This window comes from Filicampus tigris, chromosome 14 (genome assembly GCF_054856515.1).
Source record: "Filicampus tigris isolate MCC_2025a chromosome 14, RoL_Ftig_1.0, whole genome shotgun sequence".
Lineage (NCBI taxonomy): Eukaryota > Metazoa > Chordata > Actinopteri > Syngnathiformes > Syngnathidae > Filicampus > Filicampus tigris.
The window spans coordinates 21,188,929-21,208,480 of NC_141230.1; the positions used below are offsets into that span (position 1 = coordinate 21,188,929).

At 43.6% G+C, this 19,552-nt stretch overlaps 1 protein-coding gene across 1 annotated transcript in view; it reads left to right on the plus strand.

Annotated features, from left to right (window-relative positions):
* Positions 1-19,552, plus strand: part of lrp1bb (low density lipoprotein receptor-related protein 1Bb) — a 213,756-nt gene that overhangs the window by 166,165 nt on the left and 28,039 nt on the right. The window contains exons 52-69 of the mRNA XM_086052142.1: positions 640-768; positions 1,738-1,860; positions 3,236-3,376; positions 3,597-3,784; positions 5,366-5,549; positions 5,640-5,725; positions 7,224-7,346; positions 10,379-10,560; positions 10,682-10,881; positions 11,485-11,673; positions 11,774-11,922; positions 12,196-12,289; positions 12,454-12,570; positions 13,253-13,372; positions 14,231-14,350; positions 15,830-15,946; positions 17,584-17,690; positions 19,075-19,207. Of these exons, the coding sequence (XP_085908268.1) occupies positions 640-768; positions 1,738-1,860; positions 3,236-3,376; positions 3,597-3,784; positions 5,366-5,549; positions 5,640-5,725; positions 7,224-7,346; positions 10,379-10,560; positions 10,682-10,881; positions 11,485-11,673; positions 11,774-11,922; positions 12,196-12,289; positions 12,454-12,570; positions 13,253-13,372; positions 14,231-14,350; positions 15,830-15,946; positions 17,584-17,690; positions 19,075-19,207 (2,502 nt within the window). The remainder of the gene's footprint in view (positions 1-639; positions 769-1,737; positions 1,861-3,235; positions 3,377-3,596; positions 3,785-5,365; positions 5,550-5,639; positions 5,726-7,223; positions 7,347-10,378; positions 10,561-10,681; positions 10,882-11,484; positions 11,674-11,773; positions 11,923-12,195; positions 12,290-12,453; positions 12,571-13,252; positions 13,373-14,230; positions 14,351-15,829; positions 15,947-17,583; positions 17,691-19,074; positions 19,208-19,552) is intronic.

Here is a 19,552-nt window from a genome sequence, read left to right on the forward strand (position 1 = left end):
TAATGAGACAACCGTTATGAGACTGCAGGCGTCTCTGATGACTCAGGTGGGCATAAATAGATCTTTAACGGAGGTCCGGGAGGCACATAGCCACTTTGGTGGATGAAGAAGATGCGTGTGAGTAATGAAAAGCAGATGATTTGTCTTTGCAATGTTTATTGTACATAATTGCTATAATGGATGGTCAGGAAATATTTGCATAATGGACTTGAGGCGTGCGTGTTGGCAAGTTTTACTCAAAGGCAAGTTCTTTAAATAAGGTTGGATTTAAGTGCCCCATTCGGAAATTTTTCCATTACAAAGATGCAGGGGTGCAGTCAGTGAATGGGGCGATCAATACTTAACACACTCTCTCCTTATTCGTACTTGTTTCCTCTCCTTTGCGGCCATCTTCCGTGACAATCGCACCATGTTTTTGTGGTTCAATAAAAATAAAAATAAACGACTCACCAACTGCAATTTTGTTTTCAGTATAATTCACTTTAGTCACGTTTGGCCGCTTAACTCGGTATGACAACCGGAGCAGTTGAGTGATCAATTCAGTGCCCAGAGAACGAAATAGCCTGGAATGAATCCGAATATTCACTGGCAAGCACAGCTACTCTTCAATGACACTTTTTGCTATTTGTTTCCGCTCAGGTTCTGTGACATGCGCTCCAGGGCTGTTCAGCTGCCCAGGATCATATGCTTGTGTTCCGAAACGCTGGCTCTGTGACGGTGAAAGAGACTGCCCCGACGGAAGTGATGAACTTTCTGCAGCTGGCTGTGGTAAACTCAAACTTGGAGTCCTAGAAGTTGACTAGGTCACTGCAGCAGTTCACTGTATACAACCGAGCTTTAGATTGTCCTTTCGGGCATTTGTATACATGACCACAATTTGAAAATACGAACATTTGTTATTGTTTCCTGAACCATATTAACAGTGGTTTGAGAAGAAAAAGTTCACTCCAGTCAAAGGACAGTTTCAGATAAAGGCTCTCTTTTCGGGACCGGTGAGCGCTGAGGCAGGCTAGACCGAGTGTTGGTAAGAGCCTTGCCACTGCATGGAAATCACAGTAGGCAAGCGTTTCGAAAATTGAGCCCCTCGAGTTGTTTTTAGCATTGCTAAGCAGTGACCTGGTATGCGTAATGCATCTTTGAAGTTGTTTTTCTGGTCATTTACTTGAAATGTCAACAAACCAAATTGCTAATGCTAACATAGCAATTGGTAGCTACTTGACCTTTGTGGGTTTTAGCTGGATAGTGACGACTCGTGATCGATCTAAAGGGAAGCTATGTGAGTATTTCCAGCAGTGCTACGTTGCAGCATTCATTTTCTGTCCATTTATGTAAAAAGCCAAATATACTGGAACCTTCTGTTGAAAAATAATTGCTCACCCTCTGGAGGTGCACATTTTGTTCTTTGCGTTTGAGTCCATTGAGATCCCGCAATAAAGATGCCACCCGGCAGCCTTTAAATATTTCGCAGTTAGCCGTTTTGCAGCTAATTTACATTGTTAAGCATCCTCACTCAGCATTCCCGCAAGAATGCCAAATGAAGAAGTGTCTGTAGACCCTCTGCATGTTGCTTCTGTAACTCAATAGGACAGTATACGAACCCAACCAGCTTCATGATGAAAGGTCGTATGAAATAATGATGACGACATAGACACCGGCAGATTAAGATTCTGTTTAGGACTTTTAACACAGCGCATTTAAAAATTGTCAGCCGGGCCTGCCTGTTTTCGTGCATTCTAGCACCCAACAACACGTGTGATGACAGCTCCTTTCACTGCCACAACAAAGCTTGCATCCCCCAGCGATTCGTCTGCGACCACGACGACGACTGCGGCGATGCGTCCGACGAGTCTGTGGAATGCGGCAAGTCGATGTGTTTTGTGCCCTTTTGCTCTTAATATTCCTCTGCCGTTTATGGTGATGACCTCATTTGCATGCGCTCTACTTGTTCTCCTTTCATTACAATTTTTAATAGGAGCGCCTAATGACAGCTTGAGGCTGCGGATGGCAGTGCAAAAATGATGAGCAAAATTAAGCCCATATGAGTCATCGCGCTTTCTTGTGCAAGTAAACACTGAGACACCTGCTTGGAACAATCTTTATAAATCATTACGTTTACATTGGGATTTATTGCCGATTTCATGAAATCAGCACAAGCTGTAATAAGAGCTTTTCACAGACCTCATCTTCGTACGTGTCCTTTTACTCAACACTGTTTCGTGATCGTGTGGACTTAATTGCCAAAAGAAAATGCACTTCAATTTACTGTTGATTTGTATACCTCCCATCGTCAAATGGGAATTGTCTGCGTTGATTTATGGAACATTGTATTTGTACTTGAAAGATATTGACGCAAAATTCACTCTGGAGGCACACTGCGATGATTTGGTAGTAAATTGAACGACAGTGGCAGCAAAAGTACTCACATTCTGTACTTTAGTAGAAATACTCATGATACTTGTTTAAAAAAAAATGCAAGACTGCTTAATGGAAAACAACTGATTCAACTCTTGTACTTTAAAAAAAAAAAAAAAAAAAGGGGAGTTTGCAGTCTTGAAACTGCTAGCAAGATTTAAATGTCGCCTCCCTGGGTGACTGCACTACTGTCAACCGTTTTTTTTCCCCCCCACATTATTTTACCGTTTTGTTGTGGTCCTTTTATTTTGTGTTGCTTAGGAGAGTCGTCATCTAGCGGCAGCCAATAAAAAAACGCCACTAGATGATGTTGCTCCCAGGCTTTTGTATTTGGAATGGCTTCCCTCTTTTTGTCACTGAACTCAGGTGACACGTGCTCTCCTTTTTTTTTGGGGGGGGGGGGGGGGGGTCCATATATGGAGGGGGGAAATGATTGAAAAACATTTGTTTGATTTGTGGATGGTTGTTTTTAAAATGATATTTTTGTGTTTTTTACTACACAGTACTTAACCTTGATGTGTTTTTGCCATCTTGCACAAGGAACACACAAATGTTCTCAAAAGTAACACTAAAACGAATAGAAACGAAACTAAAACAGCATATATAAAAAACAACGACAACAAACTGCTCTAAAAACTCACTTTATAAAACAAATTCAAAAGTAAAATTCTGAAACAGATCGCTGCAAAACGTTGTTACCTGCCACCGCATAAACGATTAGCCTGTTGCCTAGTGCAGCTTTATTTCGCTGAATTGAGAAGCCTGCTAAACGGACTTGTCGCTGTGCGGCTTGCAGAAAATGTGTCTGTCCATCTTTCTTCAGTCTACCGCTCATGTGGCTCAGGAGAGTTCCGCTGCGGGGATGGCCGCTGTCTTCTCAGCGCACAGTGGGAGTGTGACGGCTACGCCGACTGCCCCGACCGCTCGGATGAACTGCCTCTGAACCTCAAATGTCTGGCCGCAGGTAAGACTGCTGTTTGACTCTCAGCTGGAACCTTTTTAGCAGAGTGACGGGCAGCACCCGGCAAAGTGATGAGGACGTACGATGTGAACAAAAGCCGTCCCAACCAACAGCGCATCTGTGACGGGAATTAAACGGTCAAGGCCCTACGTCAGGACACGGACACCGTGCCGACTTTTCGGAGGCATTCATTGCAGATCCGACCGTGTCTGACTCTTTTCAGGAAGTTTGTGCAACGGCTCCTTTTTCATGTGCTCCAACGGACGCTGTATTTCTGAGGGCAATCTCTGTGACGGGAGAGACGACTGCGGCGACCAGTCGGATGAGAGAAACTGCAACGTGAACGAGTGCTTGAATCGACGCGTTAGCCGGTGCACGCAGGACTGCCAGGATCTTCCCGTTGGCTACAAGGTAAGAGCCCGGTCGACTGTACTTGTTTTATTTCTTCGTAAAGCTCACCCTGTCCGAGGTCATGAGGAGTTGTAGCCTAGCCCACAGGACCTTTGACAAAAGTCTGAGACGGACTCTACTTCAAAATTTCTTCATGTCTGGCATTGGTAGCCACCTTTATTCTGATTGCGATTGAAATCACAATCGATAAACACGATTATTCACTGATTTAAGAACTTGGGTAATTATTATTTACTACAAAAACTCAACTTTAAATATGCATGTACTTAGCTAGCATAAAAAAAACGTACTTGGCGAATATATACCTTGGTGGCAGTAAACGGTTAAATATCAGTTGACGAACACAAATGCCCCCAGCGTTTTTATTATCAAGAGAAGTCAAAATAGAAATCACAAAATCGGATTCATCGTGCAGCCCGCATAGGTAACTCCCCGATCTCTCAGTGAAGCGATTTCTGGTAATGTATTTAGGGCGATAGGGCTTGTATATCCATTATAGCAATCTCCCGAGGTCATGAAATACGTAGGACCCCCTCAACGCGATAATCCAAATAGGGATGACTCAGCGCACTCCGACTGGACACTTAGTAAGTTCTTCTATCTTCCTTCCAGCAGCGCCATGAAATCGTTGCTCCATTGTTGCTTTTGTGCGCATTGTCTGGCCGTTGACTTGATTGTGGAAATAGTGTTTAGACCGAAAAGAATAATCCGCTTTTGTTCATTGACTCCAGTGATAAATGGCTCCAATATGGCATGGTATTGATGCACTTAGCATTTCTTTTGTTGCAGAGTAAAAGGCTTGAATGCTTTGCTGTCAGGATTCACACTCTTACACTTTTGTTCTAGTATTTGTAGCTGTTAAGCTTTTAGTGTTTTCCGCCTTCGAGTTCAAAGCTTCCCGTCAAACCTCTTCTCAAGGTACGCCAGGTGGACCGTACGCACAATGCGCACCGTGGGCGCGAAGGTGTCACGGCTGATACAAAATCCGCCCTGAGCCGGACCAATCATTGACCAGATCAAACCGGGAGGGGCAGGCATACATTGACTTTTGGAATAACCTTGAATCTCGCAAGGGTGGTTTAATGATACGCCGACAACTGTTTGCCTGTTCCTGGTGCGTGATGTCAGGCTGCAATCCGGGTCAAGGCCACATCCGCCGGAGCCTTGGCCATCACTGCCGTCACACTGCGAATGTTTATGCCTTCATCCCTGGCTTTGCCTCTTCCGCCGCTCCTGGTTGCCCAAGATGTTCCTTGCTGTGTCTGAAAAGAAGCTGAAAGCGCAATAAACCGGCGCCTTCCTGCGGCGACAGGGTCGGAGCTGGACAGGGAGCACATCAATGCGGACCTTTATCTCAAACATTTGTGGTCTCAGCAGTAGACCAGAGACTGGCCAACGAAAAAAGGCTTTTAATGTGTATCCACAGTAGCTGATACAAGCACTTTAAAGTTATTCTTAGCGGCCTCCCTTCGATTCAGAAGTGTCGCGTCTGCGTCAGCGTCATCGCACAACGTCACGCCCCGCCGTATCTTAGGGCTCTCAAATGGACCTCTTCTTCTCTAATTGCACTTCTGCCATCAGTGTAAATGCTGGCCCGGTTTCCACTTGAAGGATGATGGGAGGACATGTGTGGATGTTGATGAATGCTCCGCCACCCTCCCCTGCAGCCAGCGCTGCATCAACACCTACGGCTCCTACAAGTGCTTGTGCGTCGACGGCTACGAAGCCCTCGAGCGCAACCCGAATGTTTGCAAGGCTGCATCAGGTGAGCGTAGATTGAGGTTCGGGGGTTTTCATTCTATAACCGGAATTCAAGTGTCAACAGACCGCCAACTGTATGTGTCCCCCGTTTCAGCTGAAGAGCCTTTTCTTATCATGGCCGACCACCACGAGATTCGGAAGCTGAGTGTGGATGGCTCCAATTATACCATCTTGAAACAGGTAAAGTAAAATGAAAGCGTTGGCCTCGCAACGCTTGCTTTTTTGCTTGTGAACCTAGTTGCGGTTTGCTATTTGTGTTTTTTTTTCGGTGAAAACTTGCCATTTCACTTGTTTTTTTTTTTTTGTTCAATATGATGCCATAGCCTTGGCGAACAGGAAAGTAGTAATTGGTGGCAAGGAATTTGACGTGATCAACGGAGATGCTCAGGGCCTGATTTGCTAAGATCCCAAATAGCGTGCGCCGTAGGGTGTGTTGCGCACGGTCTACTAACACTGCTGTCTTATTAAGATTACAAATAGCGGCCGCTAAATTCAGTCCTCACTCACTCTAATAGCTTCTGTGCACTGTGGGCAGCTGATGTAAAAAGTGTTGGAGAGTGTCATATTTAAAAGAAGGTTTTGGCGGAGCTTTTCGGAGCACTCTACTTGATGACAAGCTTGTCGTTAGGTTTGCAGCTGGAAGGTTCCTATACTTAACACAGGGACACTAAAAAAATGCAGTTCTGAGCGTGCTGATAAAAGGCACGTGCTGATTTCATCTCAACAGATGATATTCGGAGTCGCGCGAGCTCCCGAGGGGCACTTTGGCGCCTGTCTGCGAAGGTGTTGATGATCTGATGAAGATGTCTCATTTCACCTGCCGGATTATCTGACACCTTTTCAAGGCAGCCTCGGAGTGAGACCGAAGGGTGGGGGGGGAGGGGGCGTGTGTTTTTCAGACTGTCTGAGTGACAATGAGGTCCTGTGAGCAGGAAAGAGGCATCAGACTCACACTGCTGCATTGATTGGGCTCAACATGCTAGTCGAGCACCCATCATTAAACGACACGTCATAAAATGCTTAAACGAGATGCAATGAGATTCTTTTTTCAACGTTTCAAACAGGCCCCAGATAGCGTAATAATACTAATAAATAATCTGTCATGCTTTCATCAAAATACCTCAAGGATAAAAATATATGAATACAGAATATGTTATTTGAAATTAGCCTGTTTTGAAGGGGCGGTCCTATCTTGTGCAAATCAGCCACTGTTGCACCCCGTCCCCCGGTTCTGTTGGGCCAATGGTGGATACATCTTTCGTTACCATGACAACCAGCCAGAGCAGCTACTTGTTCTCATGCAGCTCAGAGTCTGAAGAGAAAAACGAGCCCCCATTAATAAAAAGTCAAAGTGTATCTTCACACGTGGATGCAGTTACTGCATCACCAAGATGCCGGATTGCGTTTTGTGTGTACAGGTTTTTGATTCATTTCCATCCAGGTTATACTGTTTTATATACAATTCGATTGCGTATGATGATACTGTACATTATGTCAAGGACATCTGTGTTTAAACAGATTACATTCTGGCGGTATAACCTTGAATGGATGAATTGTGTCCTGTGGCACTAACGGTGCTGAACGAGATGTTTCCAATAACGTTGGCCGTGACTACAGTCAAAAAAAAAAAAAGAAAAAAAAAAACATGATGAGTAGATACTTTTTGTGTGATTGCCAGGGCCTTAACAACATCATACACATTGACTTTGACTACAAGAAGGAATTCATCTATTGGGTGGACTCATCCCGGCCCAGCGGGAGGAAGATCAACAGGATGCGACTGAATGGGAGCGATCTTAAGGTAACGTTGAATCGGGTTTCTATTGTTGTGTCGCAGGATCAAGTTCAGCTCGGTAAAAGAGAAACTTCAACAATTTTCAAGGGAGATCTTGGAACGAAGGACATTTTTTTTTTTTTTAACCTTCCTTAGTCCCAAAATCAAAAGATCAAAATCAGTTCAATCAGATAATTGCAGCAATGTTTTTTTTTTTTAAGAAATATGACGAGTAAACACATCAACTTGTTTAAACCTATTCAGTGGGCTGAATTCACCGACAGTAGTCTACATCACATTTGTATTGAGGCTGTATGTAGAGGGGATCACAGTCACTCAGCTCATTTTCCCTCTTTATGTTTGAACCATGATTGCGCAAGAGGACAAAGTGTCTGAAATGAAGATTGGTTTCGATTATTAGAAGTTAATTAAAAGAACCATTTACGCTACTGGCGTGACATGAGTTTGACAACCAGATAGGTCTTGTCGCAATGCAAATTGATCTGAATGATGAAGAGATGAATAAGATTGATGAGTTTTCTTTGTGAGCTTTTCCACGTGCTCCTCATCAGTCTCACTTATTCGCCATACAACGCTCACTTTTGGGTTAATAAACCTACCATTGGTTCTCTTTCATCCATTTGGAGGAAGGGAAGCAATGAAAATTCAATAGGTACTGTATAGCATCATTTGTTTCAAGTGAAATTTGAGTGCTCTTAACAACACGACCACATTTGCATGATGTAACCAACTGCATACGAAACAAGGCTTCCAAATCATGAGAAATCGAGCCCTCCGTACCCGTTCTCGTCCCCTCAAATGGAGCCGACGGCGCGCGTGCCGATCGCAAACATTCGAGCTTCCGTATTTCATCCCAGGAAATTGTAAATATTCTTAAGTATTGTTTGAAAACACCAAATACGTGTACTGTATCTACTGGATTTTTTTAATGGGTCTTGAAAACATGAGAGGCTCCGCATACGATGACAAAAATTGGCATGGTTTTAATAACAGGGGGCTTTCTGATCGGCTATCTTTTGAAATCACATCAAAATCACTGAGTTCATGCTGAATGGAAAGTATTTGTTGCCAAGCTTGAACAGCTTCAACGTTGCCAACCGTCGGCCCCGACTGCTGCCCCGACGACATCTGGGAGGGAAAAAATCCTTCTGAACACATACGCGGCAGAGGATAATCGCCTGCGAGTTCAATAATCAAGCGTTTGCTAACTTTGAAAATGCTCAAGCTCAGCCCAATTATCAGTCTGTTTATGCCACTTTGGAAGTGTGCAAGGAGCCCATCATTTCCAACTTTTACTTGGTAGATGTGATTTATTTGTGTTCTCCATAATGATGAACAAACTTTTTCATGTTTTGAAGAAGCAAAATGAAAATTCACCAGGTAAAAGCCCGGATAACTCATTTCAGTCATTATGGTACAGTTTTGAGCAGAACGTTTTTTTTTGTTTGTTTGTTTCCATGAACATCATCTTCACAGTGCCCGAGGTGTTTTTTGAAGATACTTCACAATGAAGGACGTGTTAGTGTTTTGATTTTGTGGTTGAAATTGGCTTGTTGGGTGACAGCCTAATGGTTTGCCAAGACGATATATTTTCTTGGTAATGATGAGAGAGAGCGGCTCAAAGCGCATCATGTTGTTTAATGGCAGACAGAGCGCCGTGTTCACGGCATCTGCTATATCTGCCAGCTGGCGAGATTTATTGCCATATTGATGGCACTCCCACATACTTACTCATTTTATTTTGTTTTGCATCCGTTGTATACCTTCCATCACTTTTGAGCTAATTCACTCACAAAGCGCTTGCCAAAGCCTCCGTCTTTCTTCTCCTCCCTTGTCCCCCGGCGTGTCTGCTTAAAGCGTAAAATGTACATTTACACAGATGGAGCGGCGACTGATGGAAGGCGCCGGCCGTTTTGCGTTACAATTACTGACTGGCACAAGATATCAATTTGGTCTAAAGTGTTTGATAATTGCAGTGGGGGTGGGGGGGGGGGGTTAGTCCTTGAACTCGCTCGCATGTACTGTACATATTTCCGGCACACTGGATGGATTTGCTCATATTTTCATGTCAAGTTGAGTTCAAGTATCGACTATTTATTGACATTTGTACGTGTGCTGGTCGTACAGGGAGAAAAAAAAAAATGACATAACCATCATGAAATGATCCTTTTTTTTTTTCCTCCAATGTTCGCAGCCAAAGTACTATCTGAATATAATGAGAATACGGATGAGTTGATTATTTATATCCTTCCTATCATCAGTCACTTTTTTGATCTGCCTTGCCACGGCAGAAATGATTTGAGCGCTACATCTGTAGTTTCTAATTTAAGACCACTGTATGTGCTGTACACAATTATTCATGGTTGAAATAGCATACGCTAGATCGCTGTAAGATCTGTATAAGTGGCGGCGTGATCCCCAAAAGACGCCTTTTATGTGTATTTTATAACAACTTTTAGTAGCGCACGGTGCTTACAATCTGGCGTTTATCACCGCAATCCCGAGCTCCCTTTCATTTATTTCATCTCGTCGCTGTTTTCATTTTTTGCTCTGTTGCTATCGCACTCGGCCCGCCTACCGGCCCTTCCGACGGCATGCCGAGCATGCCAAAGAGAAATAAACAAATGGGAGAATAAAAGCGCCGGAAAAGACAAATGTTGCGAACAACAGCCGGTCGCAGAGGAATCAGAAACACTGACGACCGACGGAGAAGAAATTGCTGCCCTGAAAGTATTGATTACTCCCGACGATACCGACGCTCCTAAACATGTTTTGAATCAAAATGCTTCATTTTGCTCCAAGTACACAGTCACCAAACAAATTGCTTTTGCTGGGGGGCATTGTTTTCCCTCTTACTTCATTTTGTCTCATAATACATTTGAAAGCCACCTTGTTTTTGTTTTCTTTTGTTGTTTTGTTTTTTTTTTTTTTAATTAGACTCTCACGCAAGTTATGTTTACCGCTACTTTGTTCAGTATTCCTCCAAGCTTGTCCGGCCGGGTAAGGCGCAGTGAGACTCTCGGCTCTTGTTTTATCAGATTGTCCACAAAACAGCAGTTCCCAGCGCCTTGGCGGTGGACTGGATTGGAAAGAATCTATATTGGTGTGATGCGGAAAAGAAAACACTGGAGGTGTCCAAGGCCAATGGTCTCTATCCTACCGTGCTGATCAGCTCAGGTCTCAAGAACCCCACCGATCTGGTACTGGACCCTCAGACAGGGTATGTGCACTGAATGACGGATGAGCGTCTCCTGATTTGAGTCTGTTCACTCTCACGGCTGAACAATTTCATCGTTGAAAAGTGGATATCAGGCACTGAACTCTTGTGTTCTACTGACTAGGTATGTGTTCTGGGTAGACTGTTGTGAACCGCCGCACATCGGACGCATTGGCATGGACGGCCATGGGCAAAGGGTGATCATCGACAAGGAGATCTACAGTCCCACCGCTCTGGCTATCGATTATACCAGCAAGAGGCTCTATTGGGCAGATGACAACCATATTCTTTTCTCCAATATGGAAGGCTCCCAGAGACGCAAAGGTAATATGTAGTTACGGGAAAGAGGACTGATATTAGTGTAATACCCTCATTCAACAAAGCCATGGAAGGTGTGTTGTAAACACCTAGGGCCACATTTACAAAGATCCCTGAAATTGTCCGGAAATTGAAACAGATTTCAGGTGGGCATGTTGTGCGCGCTTTACTGAGATTGTTATGTTTTGAGGCCCTGTCCCACAGAGGGGCAAACTTTTGGGACTGTTTGGCAAAGTTCGAAAAACGAGCGTCACGTCAGGTTTCGTTCAAGGTTTGAAAGTTTCCTTGCGACAAGAAAAATCACTTCAACCGCAAATTTTCACGCAGTGGGATTAGGGGCTTTACAAAGATCTCAAATAGCAGGCGCTAAATTGCATGTTCAGTCACTCTGCCACAGAGGGTCAGTCGTGGGTTAGTTTGTGTGACGCGTCAAATCTGCGCCCATTTTTTGCATACGCAAACCTAAAGTAAATCAGGCCCCATCATATCGGTTTTAACACCATTCTCTAAAACAAACACGGACCGAACATTTTTGGTGTACAGAGAATATTTTACCTCTGAGAATAGCAATCATTGACGTTTATCAAGTCCATCTGTCCCTCTCCCCAGTGTCGTATGATCACATCCAAGGGGTGATGGCACTGACCTTGTTTGAGGACTTTATCTACTGGACGGACGGCAAATCCAAATCACTGCGGCGAGTTCAGAAGACGACGGGCGCTCAAGGGCTGGAGCTCCTCAACTCTTGGCAGGCCATCAAATCCATCAAGGTCTACCACTCCCTGCGCCAGCCTGAAGGTAGAAAGGCCATCTGGCGCTTGTCTTCGCAGTCTCCTTGAGAAGTTTCTCGCCCACGATGGTAAATTGTCTTTGTTTGCGCGCGTGTCCCTCTACACAGTGCCCAAGCACCAGTGTCAGATCGCAAACGGCGGTTGCAGTCACCTGTGTCTGCTGTCCCCCGGCGGGGGACACAAATGCGCCTGCCCCAGTAATTTCTACCTAGCCGCTGACAATAAGACGTGTCTCTCCAACTGCACCTCCAGTCAGGTCAGCAATGTGTCTTTGCCTTTTCATTAGGCGATCCACTTGGTGACGATGGTCTTTTTCCATCCCCATCAGAGCTTCCCCCGAAGGCAAACAACAGAATGGCTTTGCATTATTTTTTCTCTTTTTCTTCATTCCTGCTCCGTTGGCCCCCCGAAGTGCTTGTGTATTGATTTGTGCCTTTGCTTCGAAGACAGCCGAAACTAAAATGGAGGATTCGCGTCGACTCAGCGCATGTTCTTCTGTTTCCGCCTTTGCTTCGCTTTGTACGAACAGTTTCGCTGCGGGACGGATGAGTGCATCCCGTTCTGGTGGAAATGCGACACGGTGGATGACTGCGGGGACGGATCCGATGAACCCGCAGATTGCCGTGAGTACATTGTGTTCCAAAAAAGTCATTTGCAAAGTCATGGTGACAGTAACTTGGCCGTGAATGTTAGACAATCAGATGAAAAAAAAGTTACTTCTGGGAGTTGACATCATTTGACACCTCTCAATTCTGACAGTATAAAGTCTCTATGTCTATGACAATAGCGGAATTCAAATGCCAGCCAGGACGTTTTCAGTGTGGCACTGGTCTCTGCGCCCTTCCTCCTTTCATCTGTGATGGAGAGAACGACTGCGGTGACAACTCGGATGAAGCCAACTGCGGTGAGTGAGTGAAGCGCCGATGCCATCAAAGAGGAGAAATTCATTCATTTCATTTCAATCGCTACAAGCTTTTGCCTGTACTTTTTTTTTTTGGGGGGGGGGGGTTAGCTGATTAGGACCACAATACCGCACAGTGCCACACATGAAGATGGCACTTTGGTGATCATGACAAATGAGGCACTGCGCCCCCGACAGGGAGAACAGAAGTGAAACTAGCATGAAAGTGTTTGTGTTCTACCTTGCCAGTGTTCCTTGGCTGGAATCGTTGAGAAAGCGAGAGTAACCAAGTCCATAGCTGAAGTTAAAGCTCCCTCTACATGCAACCATGTCCCGTTTCTATTCTCATTTCCAAATGTGCTGCTCATTTATCTCCGAACTCATTGTACTTGTTCGATATGATCCCGCTTACAGCTTGTCTTTGTCCTTTTTTTCTGCCTTATGCTAACAATCCTTTGACTGGTTCTGTTTGATTTGTTCCTGTTTTTGTTGTTACTTTTTGTTCCTGTTTTGCCGTTGGTCTATTGTGGCTTTGTTTTGTTTGTTTGTGTAGTCTACCTTCTTGTTTTTTTGTGACTGGTCAGCTGGGCTAATAGGCCCCTATAACGCATGGCGCTAATGAAGAAAAGTGGTATAGAAGATGGATGGATGGATAATAATCGGACTCATATCGGTTTTCTTGCAGAGACATACATTTGCCTCTCGGGCCAGTTCAAGTGCAGCAGGAAACAAAAATGCATTCCTCTCAATCTGCGCTGCAACGGTCAAGACGACTGCGGCGATGGAGAAGACGAGACAGACTGCCGTGAGTCTCCGTCTCGCGAGCCGTTACGCTGGCGACTCCATCGACATGTTTTCACGTGCACATTTTTCAAGCCGTCTGTTTTTTTCGCCAGACCTTCAGAGGAGGAGTTCATCGAAAAAGTAGTGCGCAACAAAAAGATCTTGTTTGACGGTTGCTTGAACCTTGGCCAATTCCTTCATGACTGGATGTCCAAACACATTTTTTCTTGTTGAAAGAAAAAAAGATATATGTATAGATAGATATGTAGATGTAGATATAGATATACAGTACAGACTCTTAACTGCACAGCAATGAATTGTTTTAACAGGATAAAACGAATGCTGGCCAATTTTGCAGGTTTGGGTTTTTCAATGTCTCCCACGCCCCCACCCCCCCAATAATCCAAATGGATTTAAAGCCATTTGGAGAAGAGCTCTTTCAATACTTTTGCAACCTAATTGTCTCCACGTCAGAGTATCACTCTGCATTGCTGTCTTTCCTCTTGCTACATTTGTCTCGCGTATGATTGCGATAGGGGTGACAGTGAGGGGGAATGAGAATGGAAAGGCATTCAGAAGGAAAAAGAAGAGATGGGGGAAAAAAAAAAAAAAAAAAAAATTCCAATTAGGGTGAAACTAATTACTTCCCCCACTCCCAAGGACCGGATGTGGTTTTGAATGCTGTGTTGCAATTAACACTGCAGCAGCGAATATAAAAATGCTGTCTGAGACATTGTGAATTTATGACGCAGGATTCCAATGAATAATCAGCATTTTTAATTACTCCGTATCTTTCAGATGTGTTGAATGACTACAACTTGTCCAGTTGCATTCAGGTCTCTCTTTCTCTCTCTCTCTGTCTCTCTGTGTCTACGTGCAGCCGAGAGCACATGCTCCTCCGACCAGTTCCAGTGCAAGGCCTCCATGCACTGCATCTCCAAGCTGTGGGTCTGTGATGAGGACCCCGACTGCGCCGACGGGTCAGACGAGGCTAATTGCGGTGAGTTGCGGAACTCCACTTAACCATAAATCACAACATTCCACTTCCCTCGGTTAGAGCTGGGTGGGAATGCGATTTAAACGGAATCAACTTTACACTCGGCTTCCCTCTCACTCAGACCTTCCACTCGTCTGATTGGAGCGAGACAAGTTTTCCAGACGTATCAGTCTTGAAATACCGATTGCACGTACGTCCACGCATGGATGACAATGAACTGCATTGGAACAACTCAAAGCCGAACTCCAAAGTTTTTCATCCGACCTTGACATTTGTTCGGGGGAATAGTGTTTGACTACATTGCTTTGTTTGGTTTGTTTTTTGTTATGACCTTAGTGACTTGCCATTGTGCAGCGGTCAAAAGTTGCCACGCTGTTCTTTGGCAGAGGTTATCCCGGAGAAGTTTGTTTAATTGTATTTGTCTAGTTCTGATTCACAACAAAGTTTGTCTTAAGGCGCTTCACATATGAAGAAGGTTTAAAATCAGGCTCCTCACTCAATGAGAAACCAACTGAACTTAAGAAATCGATATGCAAAAAAATGGCCTTTGAGGAAGAAACCTGCAATTAGGCATGATCAGATTCTGACGGTATGATAACCTTCAGCCAAAATATTGCCCTTTCACGGTATTGCCCTTACAGCTTTGAAAGGCGTTATTTTGAAATGGCGAAATATTTGCTTGAAAGCAATCGTTTTTATTTTTAAACATCATCCATTAATATAAAGAGATAATAAAATCAAAATGTAGTACACTACTCCCCTGCTCTTTAAAACTCAAAAAACGAGTAAAAAAACAAACAAAAAAAACTGTTTTGACTTTTAACTCATTCACTGCCATTGACGAATTTACTTGTCCTTTCACAGTCTAGGAACTTATTTATATTTTTTTCAAATGTTTTCAAACGTAAAGGTAAAAGAGGGTCTGAGAATGTCTGGCAGTGAATGAGTTAAAACGCCAGTATACCTTGAAACCGGTAACGGCCCATGCCTGGGCAACAACTGGGTTGAGAAGCCCAAATTTGTACTCAAGAGTACCGTTACTTTAGAAAAATATGACTCAAATACAAGTCAAAAGTAGTCCTCCAAACAATTAGTATTTTATTCCCGAGGTTTTCTCACTTTTGTTGGTGTTGCTTGGCTGCTAACTTTGAATGCTTCAACACTGTTATGCTCCAGAAATCTTCCTGGATATCTTTTTGAAGAAAGTTGCATTTTTGTGGGCGGAGGCTTGGTGTCATAAATCGTGCTGAGGGTGAATGCAAGTGCACTCAGGTATTTCATCTTATGGTGTGTTGGCCTCCGGTGAACATACTGTGTTTTGAACTCAGTGTCAAACTTGCTCAGGCGAAAACCCGCAGGATACGATGATTACACCCGCAAAATATGATTGCGAGCGGCGCATTAATATTCATGCTCTTTGAAGCCACTTTCATTTTTTTTTTTTTTTTTTGCCTATGTGTTTGTTTGCACCTGACGAAAAAGATGAAAAGACCTGCGGACCTCATGAGTTCCGCTGTGAGAATAACAACTGCATCCCGGACCACTGGAGGTGTGACAGCCAGAACGACTGCGGAGACAACTCAGACGAGCAGAACTGCAGTGAGTAACCTGACTCCTCTACTTGCCGTCACTTTGTTTTTCTGAGCACAGGCGGGAGACTGCAGGTTTTTCTGCAACGTTTTCCCCGCTATCAAGTCGATCAAGCTGACGATTCAATCATCCCGTCGCTAATGAATGGCCTTCACTAATTTACAACGGAGTCGCCGATGTTATTGTGGTTACTGGCCTGACTGAATTGAGTTCAATTGCCACCGGCAGTTTCCATCCATGTCACAACTTTACATTGTTTTTAAATAATCTGTACTGGCAAATGTGGTAACTAGAGAGTACTTCAATATTTTTCAATATTATAAGTTCATTTTTAAAACAAAAGGAAAACAATGATGAACAGATTATCATAGAGGAAGTCAAGCCCAAAAATGTCTTTACAATAATATGTTGTAAACACCCCCAATAGTCTAAATACATTATTTTGATTACAATTTTGTTTGTGAATTAGGAGTTAAGAAGCAAAATCCACCATTTTCATTCATCTCGGGGGCTGGCCATTTTGTCGACTGAAAATGACAGTTGCTGAGTGCTTGGATAACAACCAATCACGGCTCAGCTTCAGAAAACAGGTCAGCTGTGATTGGTTGTTACCTGAGCCCTGATGCAACTGTGATGTCATTTTCAGTCTGCAGCAAGTGGCAAAATGGCCGCCCCCTGAGATGGATTAAAAACAGGTGTAAAGAAAGTTATGGGGTTTACTTCCCTTTTCAACATTTTTTCACTCAACAGTAGAATGTAGAACAACAGGTAACGCAGTAAACGACTAAATGTAGCCCTCAGGAATAATGAATATGTCTTCGGATGTAAACGTGATCATTTCGAAGTTATGATGCGACGTTAACAGCATTGCTACTTCCACGTGTGTCTTGAACAAAAATGACATTTTTGATTACTGCTTCGGTCTGCTAGTTAGCTGCTAAGCTGCTAATGTTTACGTGCAAACAGGCAAGAGGTTTAGGGCCACATATCCACTTGATAAAAAAACATACTTTCGATCCAAATGGAATAATTTGTGTTGTTATTCATGAGTTGCTTATTCCTCCTATTACACCTGTCCATGTCACATACAAGCCGTGTGATTGGAAGCAATTAAACAGGCTGGCCAGGAAATGGTAAGGATGCAAAAATATTGGCTCTTTATTCACTGTAAGCTGTGAATCTAGTCGAGTCGCACACATGCATGTTCAGTACACACACACACACACGTGGCGGTCCAGGATAATGAGGGGGAGAGCCCAGACAGTGGATCTGATGCAGCTGTTTAGCTGCGTCCTAATATCGTCCTTTGGGACACACTAAATGGCAGCAACACGATTTTGGCTTCAGAGAGTTTTGCCCCCGTCGATTGCAGAAGCAGGATTGAATGCATTTACATGGTGATCAGCTTTGCCAGCAGCCTCCGCTGTTATCCCGTATCATCCATACAAAATGAGTCTAATTATCTCAAATTGCGTTGTTGTTGTTTTGCTTTTTTTTTTTTCAAGGCATTAGCACATGGTTGTGAACACAAACATTTGGCTAATAACGATATCTGCTGATGTATTTGCTGTAAATCTAATTAACATGATTGCATCGCTTGCTTTTGTTCTTTCTTGGAAAATATTATTTATTCACTTCCTTGACAGCGCCAGTCACCTGCAACCACAAAGACTTTGCCTGCGCAAATGGAGACTGCATATCCTCCCGATTCCGCTGTGACGGGGATTACGACTGTTTGGATAATTCGGATGAGGCAAGTTTTTGTTAATGCGGCACTGATGATCTTCAAATGCATTAGCATGGATAAAAAATAATAATAAAAGCTCACAGCAAACTGTTTAAACGGGAAGTCAATGCAAACATTTTTTTTGTCAAGAATATGTTCTGTGCAAGCCCACTAGTTGAAACAGGGCATTCTGATAAATATTGCGTTTGTGGAATAAGTGATAATCCACTCATTTTTAGCCATCTCTGGGGGCGGCCATTTTGTCTTCTAGCGTTTGAAAATGACATATCAACTGCTCACAACAACCAATCATGAGTCAGATTCAGGAAACAAGTCAGCCGTGCAGTTGTGATGTCATTTTCTGTTGACAGAAGACAAAATGGCCGCCCCCAGAGATGGCTAAAAACGAGTGCATTTTGCTGCTTAATTTATATTCCACAAACGCAAAGTTAATCCGAATACCATGTTTCAAATAGTGAGCCTGCTGAGAACATATTCTTGAAAAAAATGTGTTTGGGTTGACTTCCGCTTCAAGAGGGATTTTATGATTTTATTCAATTGCATCATACAAATAAAACACTGGTCAGAATATATACTTGATTTCTGGTCAGACACGGTAAAGTATACGAACCAAAACAAGTATACACAGCCTCTAAAATGTTGAAATAGGACTAAAGTATCTTCTAGCGTGATTTAAATGAATCAAATACAGCATGTCAATTCAATCGCCCAACCCAACACAACTGTACAAACTCCCATTGGCTCCAATTTCCATTAAGATATGTTGAGGAATAAACATCAGCGGTACAAGTCGTGCTCTCAAGGTTCCTCTAAGTGGGGGCATCAATAGTCATGATGCAGTGCATAATTCAGGGGCAAACACTTGTAATTATTCATTATTCTTAGTGAAACTAGTTAGGATACACTATTGGCCTTTATCCAAACATTTGCACTGCATATTACGTGTGTAATTTCTCCCAGCGCATCCCATATGAACCCGTTTTCAGGGATGTTCCACCCCAGCGGCTGCTTTGAGGGTCGCAGCAGTTAAATGGCGTTTTGGGCTGCGTTTAAGGATCCTTGAGCTAGCACATGCTAAAAGGCTAGAAAGGAGCTCCAAAAGGTTCACTTTGCGAGTGGATGCGCAGTACAAAGCGCGAGTGCCTCTTCACCCACTCGCTATTTTCAAGCCTGGTTGATGAACGGTGTTTTTACTGTTGTAGGTATCAGCTCAAGTGTAACATATTGCGCTGCCATTTCTGTTGCTGCGTGGGCGATTGGAAAAATGCGATTGTGATTGCCATAATATTATGTACACGTGCTGCAGGTTTGTACCAGCACCCTTGCTAGCAGTGTTTTTTCCGCCTTGTGTTGCCTTTTCCATATTTCTGTTCGTGTTTTCGGCCCACAGAAAGGCTGCGAGGCGCACTGTGCCGATGACCAATTTCGGTGTCACAACAACCTCTGCATCTCCAAAAAGTGGCTGTGTGATGGCCAAGAAGACTGTAAGATGGGAGAGGATGAGAGAAACTGTCAGGGAACAGGTACAACATGTGTTTTTGTTTGATCCACTGAACACTGGTTGCCGCACGGAATATTTCTCGTTATTTTCTTGACTTTCTTTTACTTGGGGAAAAGAAATTCTCCGCCGGGGTGGAAAATGTTTAAGCTTTGTTGCGATTATCTTGTCCAAGGCACATTGGGACAGGTCTCCAACACATTTTGAAATGATTGTACTGCCAGTATAAATTGGGGGACATCAACAGCAAATTTGAATAAGAATGAAATATAGCCTACCATCGCCAGTAAGAACGGATCATAATCAGCCCGCAAGTGTCATTGACACCCACGTCACTAACCAGGCCACTCACCGCCTTTTAAAGCCATAT